We start from the raw sequence: 21,739 nt of genomic DNA on the forward strand, positions 1-21,739 counted from the left end.
TTCGGTCAAGATTGTATTGGGTTGGGCTTTGAAGAGGTTAGGTTTTGGCTGTTGGTTCTATTTACAGTCCTACCAATATATTTACTTATCGAACTAAAGCCCAATCCAGTCAGCGACGGGCCTTCTATACTCAAGTGAGTTGAAGTTCACTCGCTTTTTTTTTTTTTTTTTAACTTTGATATGATTTGTCATTCATAAAAGACTTGTCGTGGCAGCTTGTTGTATGTTTGTCCTAATTATTTGTAAAACTTGATATTAATATATAAAATATATTTTTGATCAAAATAATAGTAGTAAAAAATGAGAGAAAATATAAATGTGTCAAATTTTTACATATACAATGATTATAGAGTACTAAAGCTCATTGGGTTTGTATTAAGTTCATGCAAGCTTTGCAACTTGGCGGTTGAAGCCACCTTCTCTCGTTAGTATGTGGCATGGAATATCCATGAAGGATAAGCATTACATGGAATTTTTTCTCATACTAGTCATTGTAATTTGTATATTACTCAGTGCCGCCCTTAGCATTTTGGTAGCCTAAAGCAAGACAATAAAATGTGGTTCTATATGCATTAATGTTAATTATCATTTTTTTTTTTTAATTTGTGTTATTCAATATAATCCAAGAGAGAGCGAGTGAAGTGATTTTTTTATTTGACAAAAGAGTTTTATTTGTTTTTTTAGATATAGATAAAAGTTTGAGTTTTTTAATTGTGAGTTGGTTTAATATTTTTAATTTTTTTTAATTGTTTGTAACGAGTCATGTAAGTATTGTCATAGAGTTTAATAAGGAGTTGGGTTCTCGGGGATTGTGAGTGATTTTGTTATTTGACAAAGGAGTTTTATTTGTTTTCTTAGATATTGATAAAAGTTTATATTTTTTAATTATGGGTTGGTTTAGTTTTTTTTTTTTTTTTGTTGAACGAGTGGGATAAGTATATATTGCCAAAGAATTTAATAATGAGTTGGGTTCTGGGAGATTGTGAGTGATTTTGTTATTTGGCATATGAGTTTTAGTAGTTTTTTTAGATATAGATAAAAGTTTGGATTTTTTAATTGTGAGTTGGTTTAATAATATTTTTTATATTTTTTTAATTGTTTGTAACCAGTGCGGTAAGTATTATCAAGGAATTTAATAAGAAGTTGGGTTCTCGGGGATTGTGAGTGATTTTGTTATTTGACAAAATAGTTTTATTTGTTTTTTTATATATAAATAAAAGTTTTGGTTTTTTAATTGTGAGTTGGTTAAGTGTGTGTGTGTGTGTGTGTGTGTGTGTGTTTTTTTTTTTTTTGAGTGGGGTAAGTATTGCCAAATAATTTAATATAAAGAGTTGGGTTCCCATGTATTGTGGGATTAATTGAAATCACGTGTTTTTTTTTTTCTTAAATATGGTTGGTTTATTTTTTGTCATAAATAAGTGACAACTAATTGAACTTTTTATTAGAAAGTTTATTGTTTTGTGCCAATAATAGTGTGGCCATATTTTTCGTTTTGGTTTGGTGGCCCAAAGCAACTGGTTGGGTCGCTTTGCCTCAGGGCCAGCAGTGAGATTACTAGGCCGCTCGAATTTTATGTAATGGCATATATATAATGTGACAAACAAGGTATATTAAGTTTTCACATGGATAAGAGCATCTCTAGGTGGACGTATCCGTGGTCGCATTCTTCAAATTTGAAGAAATCGCCGAATTTCGAAAACCAACTCTGGATATTGGTGAGAACCACTTTGTGGTTGGTGGCGAGTGCATCACCAAAGTGCTTGTTAGCGATTCTTGTTAGGCAAATTTGGCAATTTGGATCACGGATCGCGGGCGACATTAGTAATGTCACAATTTTATTATAAATTGCAAATGTAGCCCCAAGTTTTTTTTGACTTTGACCAAATAAATATCAAAACTATAAATAAATAAAATAATAGATTCATATTGAAATAAAACTATTGTCAAAAAACAAGTTATTTTTTTTAACTTTCACAAAATTTTGGCATTACATGATGAATTGATGATTAAGTTTTTAATTTGAACTCAAAAGTGAAATTAACAAATGGTTAAACTTGAAATTGGTGAAATAGAACAATTGAGAAAAATTATTTAATGAGAGAAGTGTAATGACAATTCCTTTAATAAAGACAAGTTAATTAAGATAAAAGAAGAAACCACCTAGAGTTGGTCGTGGAATTTTTAATTTGTTTTATCAATGAAACAATTTGATTGTAGTAGCATTCTTCACTTGTAGTCATTGGATTCATAAATTTGAAGAGTATGCTACCACCACCTAGAGATGCTCTAACTTAGATCATTTCATATGAATTATATGAAAATAACGCTTGCATTGGTTCTTGCCATCATCATATCCTTTTTTATTTTTTTTCTTTATAAAATTAGGTAATAAAAACCTATGTGGGTTGGATATTGGAGGAGAACCACTTTGTGGTTGGTGGTATATCAAAAGATGGAGCGGGTGGGTGCATCATTGATTTTATTGGTGAGATCAAAGCGATGTGGTTGGGTAGGAGCCCCTATAAGAAAAGTACTTCAAGCGAATCACATTCGATCTTTATAGGAACGATGGTGGTATTGAAATTGACTGAATTAGGCTTCTCTCTTCTTAATTCTCCCACTATCTTGTGGAGTTACTATTTCTATTTTAATATGATCGCAACATCTGACCCCGACATTAAAGATTTGATGGATAGATTGCCAGAAGTTCAGCGACAAGCAAATGTGGATCTTGGGTCTTCGAACACATGCTTTGCCCTTTATGAATTGTGGACTTTGTTGGTTTTGTAGCCTATATATATATATATATATATATATATATATATATATATATATATATATATATATATATATTTGTTTTTATTTATTTATAGGAAATTGGTTATTTTTATTTTTTTTTTAATAAATCCAATTTAATTCAATATTTAGCCACAAGCATACACCAAGCCACAAAAAATGCCATAAACAATCGTTAACAAAGTTGGTTTGGACATTTCGTTTCAAATGAATAACAAGTTATTGGCATCACAAATTAAAAAGGACTATAAATTAACAGTTGCACAGGACGCACGAACAAGAGTGAACACCACTAGTGTTTAAAGCATAGCTAGTAATTTGTCAAATTATTCGTGAATTATAAGGTTTTGCAAATAAAACGAATAAGTCGGTGAAGTTTTGAATGATCCGGTTTAATCCCGAATTGCTTGGGCCGGGCTTATTATTGTTAAATTATAATGTCCGGATCTTTGAAATTCAAAAAAACGAGTCGGGCCTCTTAGTTGGAACTTGGAAAGTGGAAAGAACTGGAAACTTAGAATTTAGAAATGGAAAGTCTTCCATAAAAATCTCAACCGAACCGACTAGGAACATTAATATATAATACGAGTAGACTTGAGAAATAGAACAAAATGTGTTTAGTTCTTGTCTTCTTGAAGCGGTGAAGCCATAGCATATTGCCCATATTCTACCATTTTTTACTTCTTCAAACTTGAAACTTTGAAAGTGCTCAAAATGGTTAGAGGAAAAGATCCTTTTTGGCAATATGGGGAGGATTTAAAGGGTCACTTCACTTGCAAATTTTGCAAATGTAAAAAAAGTGGAGGAATTTCAAGATTGAAGGCACATTTATCTTGTTCACCATGAATGGATGTTGTTGGTGTAGGAACCGTTATTTCAGAATGTAATTTTCTACAAACCGTGAAAACCATGCGCAGCGGAATTAATGAGGTTTACGATTTTGATTGGAAAACATACATGTAGATCAGTTGTGATAACTCTGAGAATACAGAATCAACAACCTCTTGATCTTCTGTTGTATTCCTATGCATAGAGTGGACGTTGTGTGGGCAACGATCTTCCAACCTCTTCTTTCTCACTTGGCCTATTTCTCTCTCTCAACCTTAGAACCGAAATTTGGATATGTTTTTGCTTGAGTGATGTCTGAGAAAAAACGACCATAGAAAGAGGTTTATTTTTATAGGCTACAACAGGGACCATGATGAGAAATTAGGGTTGGGCCTCCTGACGGGCTTGGGCTTCCCATATTCTCCCAAAACACACAACCCAAGTCCGTCAACAAATAGCTTATTCCACTAAAGGTCATTGTTGTACTACCGCCCTAATCCCAAATTATGTGTCAGCGTTTATGGGCTTTGATCTTTGCACTTTTCAGTGTTTTTAGAAGTTGACTTACTACGTGCTTAAAACTCAATAATTCCTTACTCAATTTTTTTTCTTTGAGAATGTCGAGTCTAGTTCGAGTAGGGATTTCGTTCCAACTTCTAAGACAAGAATTTAAATGATTTGGAATCTACACTTTGGAGAACTAAGTGAGAAGGATTTTATAGATAGATATTTTTACACAAGTTATCTAAAATTTGTAAGTTTGTTTATAGTTAAATGAAAGAGAGAGAGATAGGGAAGGATTAATCCTACTCATGCAAGGCCTAGTTACAAGTCTTTTAGAAACAGGTCACTACCATCTCAAATCCTTAACATAATATACCTATATCTAAACATATCATGCTAGCATGTAGAATTGAAATGATATTTCATCTCTGAAATATCATTCCAACTCCTAATTCTACTTTACAACAATTGATCAGATAATTGTCAATCTCTGTCATTTTGGGACAGGATGAAAAATAGAACCTAAGTCTTTTAAGTAGTGATTTTGGAATCCTAAATTTGTAGCATGATCCTCACATGAGCATCATTAACCCTCCCTGGGAGAGAGTTTTAGCTCATGATCCTAGGATTGAATTAAACTACAAGAAGATATGTGAAATGAAAAAGAAAGAGAATGAAACAAGAAAACTACAACCTGTTTACCTAAATGAAGAAGAGTTTATTAAAAACTAGAGAGTTCCCCATTAACAAGTTACAAGCTTTTCTAAAAAACTAAGAACTAAAAAACAAAATTAAAACATGGATATAAATGAAAAGTAAAAAGTCAAGGAAGTAAAAGCTTCCAACTCCCAAAATCAGCCCCCTTTACATAAGAGAGCCTTTTTTCTCTTCTCCCATGTAAAAACTCTCCTCTCATTTATTTTTCACTTATCCACAACTAACTCCCATTTGACACCTTTCATTTTTTAGATAATCATCACCTAAATCCAACTAACTCATTAACTTCATGCAAGGTGTCAAAATTGCACCAATTATTTGCACCTTTGTCTTGACTTGCATGATGACTCATCAAATCTTATGGGCCCGCCTAGTGGGTCCACGTGATGATGGTCGATGGCAGTCCGGTCTTTTGGCATTTTACAACTTCCGCCTATTTGTAGAGTTCATCGACCGTGACCGATCGTCGAGAAAATTTCACTCGCTCGATCGCGAGTCCTGGTTCAAGAGATATGAGCTTCGGAAGTTTGATGCTTCTGTGCATGTAATCCCGTTTCTGATTGGATTATGTACTATTTGAGTCTTTGGGCTTTAGTCCGAATTTGTTGGGCTTCACATGGGCTTGATCGGAAGGCATGTGTATACCCCCTATTCCGCGGCTTAAATCTCGGCTTTATCATATTTTTACATTAGTTGCTCTAAACCGCAAAACACGAAAATGCGATTATTTCATGATTATTAAGCACAAAATTGACCGAAATGTTATGTCTCTACAGGTTTTTATAATACAGTTTTGGGTGCTTATCAGGCTTCATATTATATACTCGTTGATCTCTATGTGTTTAAGATATCGAATGCCCGTTGATTAAGTCAAGTTACCGACAACTACATTAATCAATTTCTTATGTACTTGAGTAGTACCACTCAACCTCATTGTCATGTCGGATCAAATCCACCTGCAGGGTTTATATGACAATCCTTATGAGCTCCTCAAGGGAACATTATCAGCCCGACTTCTTGCGGGACACGGATTCCTTCTATAATCAACAACACACCTTACATACAATGTCATTACCCAATCCATCGAGTTTGTTGATTCACAAATGAATCTTATTCATTGATGATTTAAAGCAATGTACAATGCACGTAAGTGCCCGTTATTATATCCAGATTAATAGGACAAACATTTATAATAACACAGGCGTTTGTTCTCTTATATAGTCAGTATAAAGAAAAACAACCTTACTCGGTCATATTTAATACACACAAAGTGTATTAGTGTAATTAATTAGTCAAGATAGACTAATACCAAATTATACTACAACCGTATCATTGGTTTGTCCAAATCCATCTAGGTTGTGAACGCTTACTTATACTTTATAAGGTACTGATAATATGATCTTCTGTGTGTCACCACACACTATATCATCTACAATATAAAGTATTAGACACATGTATATAACTAATAACATATATAATATGCATAACATTTACCCATATGATTCTCATTCAAAATATACAGAATTCGAGTTATTACAAAAGTAATGTTTTTAGTATATAACCCTATCAGTTAGTTGTACGCTTGTTCTGGAGGATGTCCAAGCTGAAGCAGAAGTTGAAGACTGGATCATCGTCTCTCACTGGGGGAGTTCAACATGAAGGTACACACCATGATTTCCCTGCTTTGCGTCAAACTACGGTACCATCCATGTGTGATAAGAAGGACAAGGAACACATGGATCATGCACTTGGGCATTTTTTTCTTTGATAATAATATTGCATTCAAGAGACCGGTTCCTCTATAACTGGGTACAGAGATTGATCTTTGTACCACACACACACACATCTCGTATCTCGGCGCACACACACACATCTCGGAGCACACACACAGGTATCGAGGCGCACACACACATCTTGGATTCGGATCAACGGCGAGATAACACGGTTATAGAGATGATCTCTGTACCCAGTTGTAGAGATCTCGAGTCCTTGTATTCAATGTTATTCAAAGTCAGTCCTTTATAGATTTTTGTATCGCACTTTCAAACTATGGAAGTGGATTTAAAGTACCGTCATACTTGACTCTCCTTGTGGGCTTTGGGGTTCGAAAACATGCTTTGGGCTTTATGAATTTTGGGCTTTGTTGGTTTTTGAGCCTAAGTATATATTTTTTAAAATTTCTAGGAAAGTGGTTATTTTTATTTTTTTCTTTAATAAATCTACTTTTATTCAATCTTTAGCCACAAGCCCATACACCAAGCCACAAAAAAAGGCCATAAACAATCGTTAACAAACATTTCGTTTCAAATGAATAATAACAAGTTATTCGCATCACAAAGTAAAAAGTTAATAAATTAACAATTGCACAAGACGCAGGAACAAGAGTGAACACCACCAGGGTTTAAAAAGTAAACTTATACGGGCCAGAACACCGAGCAATGGTCCAAAGCGGTCGAGTTTGGACAAGTTGAAGCTGGTGAACGAGTGAATGGTGAAACGAGGAAAAAACGAGTTTTTATACTCTGTGGTGGAGGCCCACGTGCGTCTCTCGTCATCTCCTCAATCAATCAAATAAAATAATTGGGAACAAATAAAGCTGATTGGATACGAAGTCGCTATAATAATTCTTAGATGGAAGAGTTTCCACTTGAACAGCAATAATAATAATAAGAATGAAAGGCGTCTTTTCGGCGCCTGGTGATTATGTTCACTTCAAGTCTCAAGTTCCTCTTCACAAGATCTCTGTAATTTTATTCTATTTCTTATTCTTTATATTTCCACTTTTATTCATATTGTATAAGCGATTTGGTTCAGGTCCGTTGACCATTTAGCACTGTTTTTCGAATTATTAGGTCTTATTTTGAGTAACCAGCTTCAACTGAGTTTTTAGCCAACTACTGTTCACATGGTCCAAGTACCGACGTCTACTCTTTTACACGCTCCTTATGTTTCTAGTTATGAGCTCTTAAGCTTTATAATAGAAAAACGAACGCAGATAGTTAAACCATAACTGTTTTTCAAGCTTCACCTTGTAATTGTGTCGTTCAAGGTTAGATATGGTCATTCTCTAATAACAATTTAACTTAGTTATATATTCTAGACCACATCTTCCTTTGTGATCAAATGTTCCAAAAAGAGGCTAAGCACTCCTTGGTGCTCGTTATTTTTATTTTTTTGCCAGACGTCAGGGTTTAGCATAGAAAGCAATTCATGTTTTTATACAATTGTGTAGACACCCTGCTTCCACTTTACTATTGTCACTCTAACTAATGTCATACACAAATTATTGTTTCTCTCAGATTGCTTCCAAATTGTGGCGATATTATGATTTTGGTCCGAAGGATGTGCCCCCACTCATCTGTCTCCCTGGGACGGCACAGACTGCTGAAGTATACTACAAGCAGATTATGTTGTTGTCCATGAAGGTAGGGAATTTTAGCCACTTTTTATAAGTATTGGTCTTCTTCCAATCCACGAATATAATATGCAATACACATCTTTTTTCAAATATATATGTGTAGCTCAATACTCCTGTTTGTGACAATTGATATGCTATATCGTATGATAACTTACACTATGGTAACCTGTTTTGTTCTTATTGATTTATGGTATCGACATTTTTCTCATTTCTTTATTGTCAAAGAGATTCCTTTAGGACTATTAACAATTGTAAGTGAGAAAACCACTTTAGCTCCTTATTTGTCAGAAGACTTGAAACAAAGAGACCTTCGACGTATTTTTTTGTTTTATTTTTCCAATTTATGAAGATAAGAAATCCTCTATCCTAGGAAGAGATCTTTCCTTTAAATACACAACTGGCCCAGGGAAGGATGGGGTCAAACTACATACTCTTATTTGAGGATAGAAAAGTATGCATGATTCTTGAAAGGTTCATAAGATTCTGTGAAACATGCTGTCCGCTTAAAACTACTTTATAAAAATAAAGAAGCAAAACAAGTTAACAACTATCGGAGGTCAATAGGACGGCCATAAAGAGCATTCTCTTAACTCTCTTACATGGAACTTTTGTATTAGCTTTAAGAAAATTAATATTATTGATCCCTTGATTTATGAATTTATGTTTCAGGGTTACCGAGTGATTTCTGTTGACATACCACATGTATGGAATCATCAGGAGTGGATTCAATCATTTGAAAAGTTTTTGGATGCTATCGATGTTCATCATGTAAGCTCCTAATCTCATTTTTTATATTGTTTTATAGACCATCATTGGGTTTCCATCATGGAAGTTTACTTTTCTTAGTAAATCTAATCTGAGTGGTTTCTTGATTTTTAGCACTTCGAAGGTTTTTGGAACCAATTATGTTTATCTTAGTTCGTAAACCACAACTTTTAAAACTTTCACCTTTTCTTGATCTGAGTGTATCTTGAGCATTCTGTAGAACTTTCATCTCTTCATCTTATTGATTGGTTTTTTGATGATTTTGGCTCATCCAATTTGTTCTTAATCTATGCATGATAGTTTGTCTGTCCGAATGTCGCATGCTCAACTTTTAGTTTCCTCGAGGCCAAAGACATGTGTGTCAGAGGAGCAATAGGTTTCAATCTTAACATCTAATAGCTAAAAGCCTAAAACTTGAAGGGTTGCCCTCACATTAGCATCATCTTTTGTTCAGTTGTTCTTATGCCCCCAAGGATGGAATCACCATCATTTTCTCACATTGTGGTTCACAGCACGAATCCTAATATAGTTTTGTTACCACAAGATATTTTACGGCGATTGTTTACCAGTCCAAATGCAAGCCTAAAGGTTTCATGGACCAAGTCTTCCAAAGTATAGAAGTTCTTACCTGCACATTGACGGCAATAAATGAGAATGTGTGCCTATAACTATTAGATTCTTAAAGAAAAGAAGATTATTCATGTTTTATTACATAATACATATGTGTACCTTTTTTATTTACCACTCAGTCTAATTGGAAAAAGAATTTTTTTACTTCCATATGTATCACGTATCGCAAACATTTTTCCACATCCACTAATTCGAAACACAAACATTTCTGTTTGCATCATTGTACGCATGTATTATTTACCTAAGTATTATATTCACAAAATACATCAAGTAAGAGATGTAGACATCTATCATTATTTTCTAATAGCAAAAGGATGTGTTGTAGCATACAAACCCCTTTTGACGGTAACTTTATTACTTAAGTATACATATTTACTTGGTCAGATTTGCATAATGGTCATTGTGCTCTGAACATATGCATGCAAAAAGGTCTTCAGTTAGTTTCATGTTTGATTGTTTGGATAAAGGAAATCTAGTGGTAAATCATGTGGCTATCTGTCAGATTTAGCACCGTTGCGGATAAAATCAGCAGAATGCTTCTTCTCAAATTTGCATGTTTAGACGAAATAGTAGTCATTGAAGATGTAATGTCAATACATTCTCCCTATCCCCTTCTTTCACAAAGACAATTACATAGGTGTTTGACCCATATCAGTTAGGAACTTCACTATTGGTTACTGGTTAAAGGAGTTCAATCACTCTTCTGCACTCTGAATCAGCAAGTAATTCTGTTGCTTTACTTACTGAGAGCTTATAGTATCTTCAGTAGGCTCATGAATCTTCAATTAACAGGTACATCTGTATGGGACATCTCTTGGAGGATTCTTGGCACAACTTTTTGCTCAATACCGTCCTAGGCGTGTTAAATCGTTGATTCTTTCAAATTCTTTTCTGGAAACACGCAGTTTCTCTGCTAAAATGCCATGGGCTCCTGTGTATGTTGTCTAACTGTTGTTAGTGATATGATCAGGAGACGGAAAGTTCTACTATATCATGCTATAACAAAATTTTGCCGTATATTTGCATGGGTTCAGTTCTTTCTCAAGCATGAACGTAAAATGAATGAAACACACTAGTAGAATTAGCGTATCATCTGGCATCTTGATTGGCAATAATGTGATCGCCAATATATTACTCCTGTGCAAATCCTGCAATAGAAGTTCATTTTATCAATGCGTTCAAGGCTTCAGGGTTGGTGCTTTTGATACAATGCAATATTTGATATTGTTTTCACCAACAGTGCCAATCACACTTAAGTTTTCAGGTAACATATGCTTGTTGGATTTTTTTGAAACCGATGATGAAGTGAGACTCACTATATCTTGTATAGAGGATACCGATTTTATATGCATATTGTTGATATATCCTTCAAAATTCTTGCTTGCAACATCAGTTAATCTAGTCATGCCTTATGTGTTTACACATAGTAGGGACAGTTGGACATTGTTATGGGAAGCAGAGAATAGTCGTAAAATGTATTACCCAATCTCGTACTAGACTGGTGGAACATTTCTATTCCTTTTGACTTCATACTTCTGAGTTATGAGTTTTGACGATTTTAGTCCTTATAACTTCATCGTATAGTAGACGTAGTACATCTCTTTATTCTCTCAGATGATCTTGTTTGTCCCCACTTTGAAAACTGCGCTTAACCTTTTACCAGTAACACTATCTTAGCAACATTAAATCTTGACATTGACTTGTGTATCTATCTCCGTTGCAGTGTTGGTTGGGCGCCTTCCTTTTTGCTGAAGCGATACATCCTAACAGGAATCCGTGATGGTCCACATGAACCATTTATTGCAGACTCGGTGGACTTTGTTGTTTCCCAGGTAATATAGTATATTTGGATTAAATTTATGTGCCTCTAAGAGAGTTTCTTGTTGTCAATGGTTTTAATTTCTTCCTAATCAATATAATTCAATACATTACCCAAGTTACATGGGTTAGAACTTAGAACATAGTGAAACTTTCTGCTATCAATTTACTTATGTATAGATATTAAAATTAGATACCTGTACTATTCTTTTTGTATCAATGAAGTGTAACAGTATCAATAATGAAAAATAAAATAAAATATAAGAATTACGGGAAACTCTAGTCTGCTTGGACAAGAATAGTTACTGAGAAAAAATTAGACAATAATGTGTTTTTTGCTCACATTGTTTTTGCCTCTGTAGTTTACCAATCTTTAGGCTGAGGTCATAATTTGCACATGCAAAAGTGAATTATATATGACAGGAGACTAGGAGAGAGATGATTGGAAGTAGATTTTGGGTAATATCGAGAATAATTGAAGGTTTTGATATGGTGCAGGGTTTAATAATGGAGAACTAAAACTTTTTCTCTGGTTTGAACTTTGAAGTTACTTTGAGAAGAGAAATTCGAGAAGGAAAAATGAAATAAAATGATGAACAGTCGGTTTAGGTACTTCTAGGAGAAAGATGCATCTTTGAACAATGGATGCATGGAATTTGCAACTTCTTTATTCATTAGATCTCAAGTAGAAAATAGTTCACACCTAAATATAGGTTGTCCAACTCTTATAAGTATTACCTTACGAATTGACTTAACTTCGCAATCACCAAACCACTGTGAAAATTTTATAACAAGACTTGTATCTTCCAATAAAAATCGAGACAATAAAAAGTGACTGCCAAATTGTAAACCTTATTGTGGGTTTGAGTAAGATACCCTTTCTAAGCAAGTAAACTCAAGAATTGAATTCTTCCTCCTTTTTCTTTCTACTCTTGCTCCTGAGACTATGCACAATATTTCCAATTTTACACAGGTCGAAACACTATCAAGGGAGGACCTTGCATCACGTTTAACTTTGACTGTTGATTCTGCTTCAGTTGGACCTCTTTTGCTTTCAGATCAATTTATCACTATAATGGATGTAAGTTATCCAAAGTTGTTGTGCACTTGTGATCTATTTAACTACATATTTAATAATCGTTTGAATATCCAATTCTCGTTTTTTTCCCAAGTGCAGACAAATGATTACGGTGCTATTCCTCAACAACTAAAAGATCAACTGAGTGAAAAATATCCTGGGGCAAGGCGAGCATACCTTAAGACTGGGGGTGATTTTCCATTTCTTTCACGTCCAGATGAAGTGAACCTACATCTTCAGGTACTGTAGGTTTACTCTTTTGAAGTTGATAATTCATATAGGTTCTATCTTAACTGGCAAATGCACTGTGATAGTTACATTTGAGAAGAGTTGGAGTTGAAGCTAGTCCAGACTTTGTTCAAGGAAGTTCAAGAGATGGTAGTGTTGGGGTTGGAGGCCCTAGTAAGAAAGTTGATAAAAGTGATGATTCTGACGACCATCTAGAGGATGATAGAGATTCTCCTAGCCTTCCCCCCATATATCAGTTACCTCCATCTTCAGATATTGTGGATTTTCATCTATCACTTGACGACCCTCCAGAGGGTGATAGAGATTCTCCTAGCCCTCCCTCTATATGTAAGTTACCCCCATCTTCAGATATTATGGATTTTCGTCAATCACTTGATGATCCACAAGAGGATGGTAGAGATTCTTCTGGCCCTCCCTGTAAAGATCAGTTACCGCCATCTTCAGATATTGTGGGTTCTCATCATTCACTAGACAGTGAAGTAAACGATGGAAATGACATTGATGAGCCTCCAAAGGATGATGGAGAGCTTCCAGTCCCCCTTGTCAATGATAGATTCCGTCATATTCAGATAATGTGGATTCTAATGATTTGGATAAAGAACCACTAAATAGCGCAAAATTTTCATAAACTCATTGTGCATTCTTATTGCTATAAACTCATCACAGTTTTACTTGGTTCACGTTGTTTGCTGCAAACTGACTTCTTCAGAATAGACATGAGAGATTGAGTGCCTGAATGCATAGGAGTATAGGACACCAGGTTGTGTTGATGTAAATGGTGCATATGCATCTGTTTGTATACGTTTCTGTACTGGCTTTTTCCCCACATTTATTTATTTTTATTTCATTGGGAATAAGCACTGGAAATGCATATGTAAATGCAAACGCAGAATGAGTGCAAGTTTTAAGTTGTAACTCTGGTCATGTGCACATCTGAACAATCACTAAGTACACTGTATTCAAGTGTAACCACCAGGGCACCAGGTACATGCAGTATAGCTTTTGTATAAGTGGAATTTAGTTATGGTACATTGTCTTCGTATTTGTATTTCTAATGGACAAGATAATCTAAGATATTCATAGCGGTTTGAGTTTTCGCATAGCTAAATATATGATTTTGATTCATACGGTCTATTTTGACCGCATTTAGGATTGGTTCGAACTTTTTGCAAACTGACTCAATTAAGAGATGAATAAATGAAAGAAAAAAGACGGAAGAAGAAAAATGCAAGAAATGGTTTCAGATTTTAAGTCAGAAGAAAGAAGGTGCTGCCGTGCTAGACTGCGAGTGAGAAACTGAGAATGGTTTGGTTTGGTTTGGTTTGGTTTGGTTAGAATTGGCTATTGGTGGTCTTTTGAGGATACGTGACGTTGGGTGGTCTAGCTACAGCTACGAAACGAGATTTACGAAACGAGATTTATAAACGAACTCAAAATCACTCTTCTAACACATAACACTCCACAGTTCACACTAATGCAGTTTGCGCAATTTGTTTGTGGTTTGAGATAGATTGCATTTTCCCGGTCAAAGTCGGGATGAGTTGATGCATTCCCTTTTTTGCGACCATAAAACATTGGGCACACTGGCGTTTTTTCTTTCTTGACAAATGGCATCCTTGTAGACAAATTTACACATTTTTTATCTTTTTTAATAGAACTAGTTAGTAATCTTACCCAGTAATAATCATGCTTGGCACTAACGGAATCTAACGCTCTTGATTAAAAGATCCACTCCTAACCTGATCTATTTTCATCTGAATAATTCTTAAATCATTCCCATTCACAAATCATATTTGAAAAATGGATTGTATTTGTGATTTTGCAAGCAACAGTATGTGGCATGCAAGAGACGATTTTTTATTTTGTTTTTCTTGCAAGAAACTACTTTTAGTACACGAACAGGGCGATTACTACGGGTTACCAAGAATTTTGGTTTCAAACTTCCGACCGTCCCCAAAGATTTTCTAAAGTTAGAGGATTATAAGCCAAAGCAGGCATCTACTGTCAGACACAGAATTCTAACTACTTTCCGTCAAAATACACACCACATCCAACATCAATCAGATAGTTTTATTAGCAGCCTGCAGGTAGCACTTACTAACTTATAACTCTCCACACTCCACAGGTAGCAAGTGATGGAGAGCAGAACAGCTGAACTAATGCATTTGTCAGAAGATCCGCAAAACAGAAAACAAAACTTTACATTTTAAAGGGCCGCTGACAAATTGTTTATTGGTCACCCCTGGCCTTCATCATAATACAGAGAAACGCCATACGAAGAAAGTTGCCAAGTTCAAGTTGAACTGGAAAGATAAAATTAATGAACTGTTTAGCTCAAGATAGTCTCAAATGTGAACATTGATACCAAATGTTTGTTCATTCATGGTCAATAAAATATCTGTAATGAGTGTAAACTGCAGAAGTTTTTGTGCAACACAGGTACTTACGGCTGAAGAAGACTGTTATAAACCATCTACCAGTCATGGAACTCAATCAAAAGAATCGACATACGTCTCTTATCTTTTCCTGTAGTGAACTGAGTTAGGGAGTATCCCGCTACATATATCTCACATACAATCTTTTATAATAATCCACCAAGGGTTAGGCAGACCACAGCAACTATATTTTTCCCAAGCATTGCAATAAAGGACGGATGCGAGAAAAAGAAAACATACTTCAAGAAACATCTTGTGATCAAGGTCAACATCTCTGCTTCAAAGATTTGAGCTGGGGAATAAGGTGTTCTCCTCTCAAGACTTGCAACAGACAAGAGAAGAATTTTAAAGGGGGATCAGTGACCACTTTACTAAGCACTACAATATCCTACATGGCTTTAGGAGTACTGGAGGCTTGAATATGTGTAGAATGTAGCATAGTGTCGACAATTTTATGACCTGTGTTTACACTTTCCAGAGCTGGGACCCTATAGACATTCCAGCAACAAAAGATTAACCTACCACTCATATCATAACAAGAAACGACTCTAGATGATCAAATTTCTCAGTTAGATTGTGACAGAAATCATCTGGATATCACAAATTCTAACACAACTTTAAACACTTGAATGAGTGCCAAGCATATAGATATGAACTACCGTACAAAATTTTGGATAGAGAAGCATTGGATCCCAATACCCAAGTGTCTATTCTTGCTGTTCATCTTTCGAACCAGCTCAAGCCTTACCGAGTCGAACTATGGGTGCAGTTTGTGGTGCGGCATTCTCGCTACCAAAGGTAGGCTTAAAGAAAATGTCACATACCAGGTGGGGCAGGGTGACAAAGCAAAATTCTGGAAGGATGCTTGGTGCATGGATAAACCTTTCCAAGAAGATTTTGAAGAGCTTTTTCGATATGCGAGTGACAAGGATGGGCTGGTAAAAGATCATATGGTTAGGGAGAACAATGGGTGGACTTGGAACTTCAAATTGAGGCATGGTGTAAGGGAGTGGCACATAGACGGTGTCATTCGCATGTTGGATGCTCTTGCAAGGTTAACCCCTTCGGTGGAAGAGGATAAATGGGTATGGAAGCAGTCTAGCAACGGTAATTTCAGTTCTCGATCATTTTACAATCTACTGGCCAGCAGCATGCCCTACCCACCACAACCTATAACTCCGAAGCTCTTATCGATGGCGTAGAGCAGTGGTGTACCTCCTAAAGTGCAGTTCTTCCTTTGGTGTTTACTACAAGGAAAGATACTGACAATGGATCAACTGCGCACATGGGGTAAGGAGGTGGAGGCAGAGTGTGTGTTGTGCTCTCAAGTTGATGAAACTGCAGACCACCTTATGCTACACTGCAGCTTCAGTAAAGGCGTGTAGCAAAACATACTACAACCAGTGGGCATTGATATCAACCAGGCTATCTGCCCTCATTCAGTAGTCTCTTGCCTTCATAGTTGGGTATCGCCAAATACTACGGCCTATGGGAAAGGCATTTGGCCTTTAGTTCCTTATGCCACGTGGTGGTCTATCTGGAGAACAAGGAACGATGCCATCTTTAACAGCAAGCCCGCATCTCTTGAAACCACTATTCGTAACATTAAAGCGAACTTGTGGCTTTGGACATCGATGCTTTCGGAGAGAAGGGGATATTGTTTTGGGAACTTAATGTTAGAGTGGGGATCTGTTATTTCAGGTGTATCTTAGCTAGGATTTTCACTTCTAAGTTACTTTTTGTTATACACCTCCTTGTATTGGTGAGTCTCTTACTCACTTTTTTCTTTCTTTCTTTTCATATGAATAAGATGCATATTTATCAAAAAAAAAAAGGTCTCTCTCTCTCTCAACTGCTGCAAGCAGAGACAGATTCTACTACAAAAGTACTTACCTCAGTATCTCACGCGTCTCTATTGTTCCTGTTTCACTCAGTGTGTGAAACATTTGGCATTGAACTAATCAAAACAAACAATTTGAACACCTTGCTCCTAGTAAATGGCGAAATACTACACAACATATGGAAAATTTTCAAATACACTCTTAGGTTTCCACCAAGGAATATTAGAGACCACAACAGTTGATCTCTAGTTTATGACGTAGGACAAACCACATATCACCACAGAAAAATGCTAATGTGTCTTTTTATGTCTGTCTGTGTGTGTTTTAAATCTTATGACTCAAACATCTTAATATACTCATATCTTTCTTGATAGTTAACATTGGAACTCATAAAGAATATAAAATGCTTTTCATTAAGTCTGAAAAGGTCTAGTCCTGAAGAAAAATATTACTGAGTGCCTTGCCACCCTTGACACTAATTACACAGGTCACTCAGTTACTTTCATCAATTATTCCATACTTATGAACATTAAACTTGCCAAAAGAAAAACCCAATGTTTGCACATCTGATACTAAATTTAGTCCTTACGTTATCTCTTACATAATCTAACCTGAAATACCATAAAGCGATTTCACAAACCTTTCGAGTATTAAAAAAACACTACCAAATCAACTAATGCTGAACATAAACCACATTGTCCACCTCACATTCATTCAATGCATTGCCAGAAAGTAACAAAAAAACCAAATTACATTAAGCAAAATAATGTTCCATCAGAACATAAAACACATAAATACATAAGAGTTACCCTAAACAATCATAATAGAAAATCAAGAAACAACAAAATCCCACATAAAGATTCCACCATTCAAATAAAAAAACATACTTAAACAGAAGGAACAAAGCCACATACCAAACATGCAATCACAACTAGAAGGCTAAAATCAGATCTTGAAATCATCTTCCACAATCACTTAGCAACCATCCTCTGAATAAACTCCTCATAACGAATCCTCCCATCAGATCCAACATCAACTTCACGGATCCACTCATCAAACTCTTCCCCTTCGAGTTTCTCTCCAATATTAGTCAAAATATGACGTAAATCAGAAACAGAAACATACCCAGTCGATTCTTTATCCAACACTTTAAATGCATCCCTTAATTGACGATCAAATGGTTCCAGTTTCATGTGTTTACGCATTAGTTCAAGAAATTTTGGAAAATCAAAGGGGGATGTGAGTTTTTCGAGTGTTACTATTTCTTTTAATTGTGCTTGTGTTGGATTACCACCTAATGATCTCATTAATATTCCGAGTTCTGATGCTGCTATTTTCCCGTCGTTGTCTGTGTCGAATAAGGTGAAGGCTTCTTTCATTGATGATACTTGGTCGTCTGTTAGATCTTTCCCCATTTTTTTTTTTTTTTTTTCTTTGTTTTGATTTGATCTGTTTTGTGGTCTGAAGAGTGGAGTTTATGTTCCGGGTTTGGGGGTGAATTTTAGCGGTAGTGGATTTTTGTGTTTGGGCTTTTTGTTTTGTTTTTGAATTTTGAATGTAGTGGGGTGTAAGTATGAAACCGTGAAAATAATGTGTTTGGGCTTCTTGCAAGTTGCAACCAGAGATTTTGGAAATTGAATTTTTGTAATTTTAACTTTCGAAACTCTTTGGTTATCATTCATGCTCAAATTTGAGTTAATGTGTATTTTTCACTTCTAAATTTAAAAGCGATACCATTCTCCCCCTCACTTAGTATTTGTAGCCAAATGATCATCACAGGAATGCAAACTTCAATATAATTTATCTTCAAATTCATGTAGTGTATTAATATGTGTAAATTCTCCTCTCTTAAAACTATGGTTTTCCTCCAATATCTAACTTTATGAATACGCATGATGTTCCTAATTACCATCCAAGCTTACTCTATAACTCATGTGTCAGTTCCCTTTATCTTATGGATTCTTAATAACTCTTTGTTGTCATCCAATATGTATGCTACCACATGAAAATTTTCAGTGGCTTAATCACATACAATTTGCAATGAATAGGCAACGGCTGAAAATCCATGTTCTGCAATTAGGGCTGTCAGGAGGACGGGCCATGATAGGCCAGCCCAATTGTATCAGAACCGATAACTTAAAGATCTAGCCTGATAATACATGGACCGATAGTTTGTTGGGCCAGATTTGGACGTCATGTTACCCCAGTCCGAAAGTTATTTGCACATCAGAGAACATGCCCATAGGACAAAATTAGGGATTAATTTAGCTTCTAGTTTGGGTCTGCAGATAATTATGGCTTAAGAACAAACTGGGTTGACCACTGCTGAAAGACGATATTACCCTTATTTAAGTTTTTATCAGTTAAATCAAAATCAAAATGTTGTGTTAGTATACACATACAATGCATATCATATATACATAGTGGTGTTTGTATGTTTGTTAGACACATGTATATTGATGTGTGCATGTGTGGTAGTAGTGTTTGCATGTTTGTTACACACATGTATAATGGTGTGTGTATGTTGGTATGTACATGCAGTGCATATCATACATGCATAATGGTGTTTGCATGTATATCAGAAAATGTCATAATTGGTATTAATAAAAAATAATTTGCTGACGTTAGCCCGAAAATGTCCTTATAACGAAATTATTAATGATAGATGTTGATGTCAGCTCGTTTTAGGCTTAAAACCATAATTATTGTTCATTCAGGCCTAAAACCGAAATTATTGGTCAATTTATGTGTTTGGGCCTAAATTTATGTTTCCATATTATAGTTTGTTTTTACTGAACTTCATTTTTATTTTTATTTTTATTGTTGAAGAAATTAATATCACGATTCAGAAGGTTGGTGGTTTAGTAAATGCTTTGTCCCTCCCCCACCACCACCATGAGTTGCAGCCTTACAAGTTAGAATTCCCCATTAACCCACTAATAACTTTTAAAAGAGAGATTTAGGCCCGCCTTATTGCCTTAAGTTCGAATGGAGGCCCGGCTTTGACCCTACAAAGCTAGTTAGGGTATTATACTTTGCATAGACTGATGGACCTAGTACAATGAATGCATTTCTTGTTGAGGAACTTGGAGCCCAATGAAGCTTAAATAGGGTCTGTAAAGAAAGTCAATGATCAAAATCAAACACTCGATCACTGTTTTAGTCAGTGTAGTCAAGTAGCAGCCTTTAAGCTTTTAGTTTTGCGCCTTGACCTTGACCAAAGAAGAGGTAACATAAAGGCATGCGTTTTTGTGTTTTTTTGCTTTTGTCGGAGGCTTGAAGCACAAAGTAGCGCCTTTATCAACTTTTATAGTTTTTTCGTTTTTTTTACAATTTTTGCTATACATGACATATTTATACTCGATCCAATTGTTGTATGATATAAGAAATTGTACAAATTTAGTAAGTTTCATTTTAGAGTACACTTTAAACTTAATTTTGACTAGTTTTTGTTAAGTTGTATGGATTGAGAGAAGACACAAAGATGGATTAAATTTTAAATGAAGTTTTACGGGATTCTAAAATTGAATCACGTGTTCTATTTTATGAAGAACTCATTTGGCTCAATTCGATCGGTTCATTATTTTATTTTATTGAAGTTGAGCTAGATTGTATTGAGAGATACGAGTTTTATTTTGTTCTTTACTTATTGCTTAAGATTTTTCTTTTAAATGACTACAATGGTTTTATGTTTACAATCACATAAAATTATTTTTAAAATTTGGCTAAGCAAATAAGTGATAATTCATGTCATATTTAATATTTATTTTATTTTTTATTTGATATATCTATTTTTTTTTACTACGCGCCTCACTTCAATCAGGCATACACCGCAAGCTTTTTGCCTCTAAGGCACAAAAAGGTGTTGCGCCTTAGGTGCGCTTTAACGCCTTTACTACACTGGTTTTAGTGTCTATATATGATTGTTGGAGATTACTCTTCTTCACACTTTTTTTTAAAACTAAGTTGTTATCTTTCTATATCGAGACTTGATTTAGGGCTTAGTACACACACACACACACACACATATGCACATGTGTGTGCGTGTGTGAGCGCTTAAACTTTAGCATAAAAAATGAGAGAATAATAAGAGAGGTGCATTGTAGAAAAGAGATGCATCGATATGAAGTGGTAAGTTCTTTTGATTATGAAGTTTAATATAAGTGGTTGAATTGATAATAAAGTTTATTTAGTTCAAGTTTGTCTTCTTTGCAGTGTTATTCAATTTTGTGTTTTTGAATCAAAATTTAGATTCTACATATGGTATAAGAGCTTTAGGTTTTAAAGATCTAATATAAAAGTTGATATGTATATGGTTCCAAAGTGGAAAGAGATTATGAATTTTGGTTATTGGAGTTTTCAGATAAAGATTATGTTTAAATATCTGAATGTATGGGAAGTTGTTGGTCAAAGAATTGAAAAACTTGAAGATGAAACATTAATGACCGGAAAAAAAAAATACACTAAAAAAGAAGAAGAAGAGATTGGTATAGTATTGTGTTGTATACATAACTCATAAAGGACTGGGTGCTTTAGATTATAAGAAAGTTGCTTCCGCTCAAACTTCAAAAGATGCCTGAGAGACTTTACATGATTGTTTTGATTGTATTAGTGAAAATAAAATGATTGACAAATATAAATTAAAGTTTGGTTTTACAAG

At 35.1% G+C, this 21,739-nt stretch overlaps 2 protein-coding genes across 3 annotated transcripts; one reads left to right on the forward strand and one right to left on the reverse strand.

The window, feature by feature from the left end:
* Positions 1-7,186: 7,186 nt before the first annotated feature.
* LOC147513231 (alpha/beta-Hydrolases superfamily protein) lies at positions 7,187-13,887 on the forward strand. 2 transcript variants are annotated; one of them, XM_086596245.1, is made up of 8 exons: positions 7,187-7,589; positions 8,145-8,270; positions 8,933-9,031; positions 10,451-10,593; positions 11,382-11,490; positions 12,450-12,557; positions 12,654-12,794; positions 12,869-13,887. In XM_086596245.1, the coding sequence occupies exons 1-8, from the start codon at positions 7,518-7,520 to the stop codon at positions 13,409-13,411; spliced, it is 1,341 nt and encodes a 446-aa protein (XP_086452371.1). In that variant the 5' UTR covers positions 7,187-7,517; the 3' UTR covers positions 13,412-13,887. The 2 variants fall into 2 exon arrangements, with proteins under 2 accessions (XP_086452371.1, XP_086452372.1); XM_086596246.1 differs by lacking the exon at positions 7,187-7,589 and adding an exon at positions 7,648-7,894.
* Positions 13,888-17,812: 3,925 nt separating this feature from the next.
* LOC147513232 (putative calcium-binding protein CML13) lies at positions 17,813-18,593 on the reverse strand. The gene has a single exon (XM_086596248.1). It carries the CDS (start codon positions 18,492-18,494, stop codon positions 18,051-18,053), a length of 444 nt encoding a protein of 147 aa, XP_086452374.1. The 5' UTR covers positions 18,495-18,593; the 3' UTR covers positions 17,813-18,050.
* Positions 18,594-21,739: the final 3,146 nt, after the last annotated feature.

This window comes from Coptis chinensis, chromosome 3 (genome assembly GCF_015680905.1).
Source record: "Coptis chinensis isolate HL-2020 chromosome 3, ASM1568090v1, whole genome shotgun sequence".
Classification (NCBI taxonomy): Eukaryota; Viridiplantae; Streptophyta; class Magnoliopsida; order Ranunculales; family Ranunculaceae; genus Coptis; species Coptis chinensis.